The sequence below is a fragment of the Acipenser ruthenus genome, chromosome 15, assembly GCF_902713425.1.
Source record: "Acipenser ruthenus chromosome 15, fAciRut3.2 maternal haplotype, whole genome shotgun sequence".
NCBI classification, from domain to species: domain Eukaryota; kingdom Metazoa; phylum Chordata; class Actinopteri; order Acipenseriformes; family Acipenseridae; genus Acipenser; species Acipenser ruthenus.
In genome coordinates, this window is record NC_081203.1 from 28751622 (window position 1) to 28757621 (window position 6000).

General features: G+C 38.0%; 1 protein-coding gene across 3 annotated transcripts in view; it reads left to right on the forward strand.

Annotated features, from left to right (window-relative positions):
- LOC117422662 (EF-hand calcium-binding domain-containing protein 11) overlaps positions 1 to 5709 on the forward strand; it is a 28113-nt gene extending 22404 nt beyond the window's left edge. For 2 of the 3 annotated variants that reach the window (XM_058987740.1, XM_058987742.1), the window contains one exon: positions 5005 to 5113. In XM_058987740.1, the coding sequence (XP_058843723.1) occupies positions 5005 to 5098 (94 nt within the window). In that variant the 3' untranslated portion in view covers positions 5099 to 5113. Of the gene's footprint in view, positions 1 to 5004; positions 5114 to 5282 lie in introns of those variants that run through there. The other variant, XM_058987741.1, reaches the window with a different exon arrangement.
- The last annotated feature ends 291 nt before the right edge of the window (positions 5710 to 6000 follow it).

Here is a 6000-nt window from a genome sequence, read left to right on the forward strand (position 1 = left end):
ACACTGCCGCAACCGGTGGAGAGGCTGCCCCTTCTGTACACCTGGATTCAGCGATTATCCCATTCCCTGGGATTGAAACCAGGTGTACCTTGTTCCTCTCCCCCAGTCTCCTAACAGCCCGACTCCTACGGAATATTAACCCCGTAGTTGCCAGAGCTTGCTGGATGGACAGCTTCCTCCTGTTCCCTCTGCTGGTGGAAGGTGAACTTTTCAGTGCAGGCATTCCACATACCCTGCCATAGCGACATTCCAGCATGAGCATGTTATTAGAAATATTTAACCTGTATTTAGTTTATGAAAGCAATGTTTAAAAAAAAATAGATGCAGTAATAAACAGCTGCTTTATAGTCTAATACAATAACTGGTTTGTCTGTCTTCTGAGACTCCTTCAGAAGTGCCTTCTTCAATACCTCTTGAAGATGAGGGCCTTTCTGTATAACAGCAACTCATTTTAACTAAATTGAGTGAATTGCAAGTAATGTCATTAATAAGTCTTTTGATAAAATATATGGTATTTACCAAGTAGCATCGTTATTATATAAATGTCATGTCATAGTTCACACAACACATCCAAAATGTGACTGCTACTTAATGAAGATTTGTGTTTTTTCTTTTATGTAGCAGCTTGCTTCATTCTCCCTTGACTAACTTGGTAAAGCAGGTGATGTCTATATGAATCTTACAATGACTTATCTTTGCCATCAAAGTGCAAGCAGCGTTCTATCTGATCTAGTTGCAGCCTATTCCACCAGAGGCTTGGCAGCATCTGTGGCCTATTTGGCTTGCATACTCCCTGAGGAGAGGTGTGGAACTGCTGTGGAACAGCTTAGTTTTGAATGCAGTCTTCCAGGATGTTCAATAATAGGCAGCCTCTTTTCCCTCTTGGCAACACTCTTTCCCTTCAGTCGTTGGTTAATGTACAATTTCCTTCTTTCCCTAGTGGTGCTCCTGGAACTCTCTAAGCTGTGTGTGTGTGTGTGTGTTAAAGTGTGAGTGCATATACATAAGAAGTTCCACAAAAAATATATATATTGTAACAGACATTTTCCAACAGTGTGGTTGGCCTTTGATTTCAGATTTCTTCCGTTTTGTCTGGCCATCAATTAAACAGTCTTCTGATTGATCTTCCTATAGTACATATCTTTTTTGGAAGCCAAGATGTTTTGTTTGTACAGGGTGTCCAGGGTAAAAGGTGAATTTTTTCCAAAAAATGTGATAAAAAAATAGGGTTGAGAACAGTTTGGCAAGCATTAGTAACAAAAGTATAGGCCTACCTGGCAGAACAGTGAAATTTAGCACCAATGTACCATAGGAACGAGATACCAAGAGTTTCCATGATGGTTTAAAACCAGGCTAGGTGAAAGTGACTGAAAGGAACTTGTATATTTATTCAGTATATATACTGGTAGAGCAAAGAGCAATGAGTTTGAATGAGCTCAACCTAGTTTTAAGTGGCACTATGTAAATAAATAAAATAACCAGCCTCAAAGAACTGGCACTGAGTTGTCATCTGCAGGATCTTTCTTGTACTGTCACTGCACATGTTTCTTTAAATCTGAATTTCTGGTGCTAGACTAGCAATCACACTATGTAAGTTGTACTGTAGGATGTTTACAGCCTAATACATACATTCTGATGACTCTGCCCATTGCTGATAAGTTGATTAGTTAAAATATTCACTAATTACAGCTGCCACACTAGTAATGAGAAGAACATCCTGAAGCCATGCAGAATCGTTCTGATTATGATGGTACTCCAGCTACGGCAGTGTGGTAATTAGAAGATCTGCATGCATCAACACACCTTCATTGGAGTTCATCTTCTAAGAAAATCTAAATAATAAATTATTGTGAGCTAATAACTACTCCATGCCACTAAATTCTTCAAGATGTTTTATACCTACCATTGTTGGTAATTCTATTTCCCACAATGCTTATCCTAAAATAATAAAACAATCGTCTCATTTAAGATTTTTAATGGGGACTACGTTGATTGGTGTGAAAGCACTGGTGGTGTTTCTGCAGATTCCCCTTTTCTTGCTATGGGAAACTGACATTAGAGTGTAATTAGTGCTACAAAAGACATTTATTTGAATTGAAATCGGTGAGATGGAACAAGGGAGCATGATTTTCCACTTGCTGAATGCCTAATGTTGTTTTAATTCTCCTCGCTGTTGCCACCAAATTTCACCCACATCTGCTGTTTCCTCAGTTGATCGGCCTGAGCACTGTGTAATAAAGACTATATTGAACGTGAGATACTGTAGATAAGCACAGGACTGTTGAGATTAAGTCCCCCCAGTATTTTCTGTCCCGTTTTCCCCCTAAATACTAAATATATGATAATATGTAAAAGATAACACCGTGTAACAATTATTATTATTTTTTTTTTGGTTCCTGGGTAGTAAGTGTTATTTCCTAATTGCTTATGCCTCAAAAGTATAGAAAATGGCTATTATTCCCCACAAACTTTGCTTTTGTGACCAGCACAGTGATATTTTGAAATTTACCTATTTTCCAGAACATTCCAGATAGATTCAGTGCTGAGTAAACTTTAAGCCCACCAGTTCAGTTTAGTTCCAGCTGCCTAAGTGGATACATATCTGCATTTTTCTGAGATGGCATCAAGAGGCTGCAATGGTGGCATTCCTGATGGGTCTCCAAGGCGGTTTTACCAAGTTTCCCTGCTATCTTTGCCTTTGGGACAGCAGGGACACCAAGGCGCACTACCATAGGCGGGACTGGCCACAGCGGACCGAGTTCTCTGTGGGGAGGAACAACGTCAAGTGGGAGCCACTGGTGGACCCTCAGAAGATGCTGATGCCACCACTGCACATCAAATTGGGCCTTATGAAACAATTTGTCAGAGCTCTAGATAAGGAGTCGGCAGCCTTCAAGTACCTTCAAGACTTCTTCCCTAAGCTGTGAGGCAAAAGTCAAAGCCGGTGTCTTCGTCGGACCACAGATAAAGAAGATCCTGGAGTGCAATGAATTCCCCAAGAAGCTCACTAGTAAGGAGAAAGTGGCTTGGAACAGCTTTGTCGCAGTGGTTCGGGGCTTCCTGGGCAATCACAAGGCCGAAAACTATGTGGAGCTGGTTGAGACTCTGGTGAAGAACTACGGCACATTGGGCTGTAGGATGTCCCTCAAAGTCCATATCCTTGATGCTCATCTTGATAAATTCAAGGAGAACATGGGAGCGTACTCGGAGGAGTAAGGCGAGCGCTTCCACCAGGATATACTGGACTTTGAACGCCGCTACCAAGGACAGTATAACGAGAACATAATGGGAGACTACATTTGGGGGCTGATTCGTGAAAGTGATTTACAGTATGATCGTAAATCTCGAAAAACTACTCACTTCTAAATCTTTTGTAGTCATTTTTGTATTACTTTAGTATAAATACATGTTAATTTGGATTCATATGTTGTTTTTTTCTGACTTTATGTGAACGAAAAGACACAAATTCGCCCGTTTTCTCATTGGAAATAGGTACATTTCAAAATATCACTGTCTGGTCACAAAAGCAAAGTTTGTGGGGAATAATAGCCATTTTCTATACTTTTGAGGCATAAGCAATTAGGAAATAACACTTACTACCCAGGAACAAAAATTGTGTTACATAGTGTAATCCTATGAACTTGTGTCATTTTAAATTTTCCATTGGTTTGATATATATTTGAAGACAATACTTTAGTTTACATACCAGTAAATTGGCAAGAGGGTACATTCTCCTAAAATGTATGGATTTTTCTTGATGTATGTTATTAATTAGGAGAAACAATTCCCCTGATTGATTAAACAAATAAACAAACATACAAAAACCCAAAACAATATAAATTCTTATCATTAAGCAAAGTATATATGGACCTTGTGCTGCCAGAAGACCGTAAGACTACAGATGTGAGTACGATTATATAAACAAACCAGGTGTACCACACCAGCCATCCTGAGGCCAATGCCAGGTGTCTGAAGGTGTGTGCTTTTATACAGCTCTTAATTACTTGCTTCTGCAATGGTTTGCATCTTGTAAGAGGAGGTGCAAAGTTTTTGGAGGGTCAGCAATTGTCCAAGTGCAAGGCAAAATCATTTCATCTCATTATAATAGCATTTAAATGGATTAATGATGGCAAAGTGCAAATTTGATAGCTGGTGCAGAATGCCAGGTGAAAACCATTCTTTACATGCACCACATTTTTAGTGTCTGCTAAAGTCCAACTTTATGGCCGCTAAACATGTTTTGCACGTATCCTTACATCAGCCTCTTTAGTGAGTTATGATTCCACTCATCTTCAATTGAAAAAGTGCTGGTAGTGAAGTTAATTATTTTCATATGGAAACTGGGAAAGCTGAGGGAATGACTCGGCACAGGCAGTTGAGCTTGTGATGGAGGCTTGTTTCCAAGTACTCTTGGGTCCTCTAGTTATACAAGTGCTGGTCTTTTCTTTTTTTTAAGGTCCTGATTTTTCTGACTTGGTGGCAAGTTACTATGCTATGCTTTGAAAAATGTCATGAAAGCTGGTGAAACCTGATAAATGTGAGCCCTGTGGTCAGTAACATTTTCAGAACACTAGTATCACTAATAAAATGGGATTTATTTTTTAAAAGCTTAATTTGTAGTGCATTTAACTTATTTAATAATTCGAACAATTGCATACATTTGGCTTCAAGTGCATTTGTACTACACTTCTCTGAAATGGGAGACAGGCGAAATGTAAAAAATCTATATGGTGGTTGCCTATTAGTTACCAGTTTGAGAAATGTTGAGGTGTAAACTTTCTTCAGTAATGTCATGTTTGGAATGGTATTAAAAAGTATATTAAGTTATGTTGGTCAAATAATTTTTTTCGTTTTAGTGATTTATTTACAATAATCAAAAAGGTTGTGACAAATTGTAATAAACCAAAAGGAGGCGCATATCTGTGTGATACCAAAACTGTGTTTTTATTCTTTCTGTGTTTTGTATTAACTGTTAATTTTTTATCTTAAACAATTTAATTTCAGGATTAAATGCAGGGTGACTGAAGGGACACACGTTTTGAATCCCGATTGGCAGGCATTCCATAAGAAAAGCTGGAGTAGACTGTCAAGAAACTAATTTGAAGCAGCTTTTCATCAATTGAAAACATTTTAAACTTTCAAAAGGCCCTGAAGAATATATATATATATAATGCTTTATTAAATCTTCACCTAACCTATCCAATAATTGTATTGACAATGTGTGGTGGTGGTTGTTATTGGTTTAATACAGGCTTTTTATTTTTTCTAATTTTCATCAACAGGGAAGTTGATCGGGATTCAGATGGCCATGTCAGCTTCAAGGATTTCGAGTTTGTCATCAATTATGGGCAAGATGATGTATAGCCCCTGGATGCTGCTGTTTCACAAAACGACTGCATTCAATTGGGTTTACTTCCACAACAAATCTGATTTGTGGATTCACCCTTTCCTTTGTGGAATTGACCATGGTAAAACGACTGTGTCTTCATAAAGGATAACAAAATTGCATGTGTGCTGCACTCTATTCAATTGAGCTTTTTGTACAGAGGTTGTGCAATAGTAATCTAATCTGCTGAGGGTAAATTATCCTACAGTATTTTAAAACCTCCAGTCATACTATATATTCATTCAGGATTGATGTTACTTTGCACTGAATATAGATTTTTTCCTTATTCATAATATACACAATTAAATAATTCACAAGGTCAAGTTCTTTTTTGTTCTTGGTCAGATTGCTTTTGTTCTTGGTCAGATTGAAACATTACTGGTCTTTTTTGCTTTCACAAAAGTATTGAAGTTATATATAAAAAAATGACATGGCCGATACATACTTTGTGATCTTCCGTGGCTGGTAATCGGAACATAGCCGAGACAGTCAATTTGAAAGGTGGGTGGACTACATGTCAGATTTTTTATATGAAACCTGGTGTCAGATTTCATCCAACACTGTTTAAAAGGTAAGCATTTAGCCAATTTCATATGTGAGTGCTTCAGAACCAG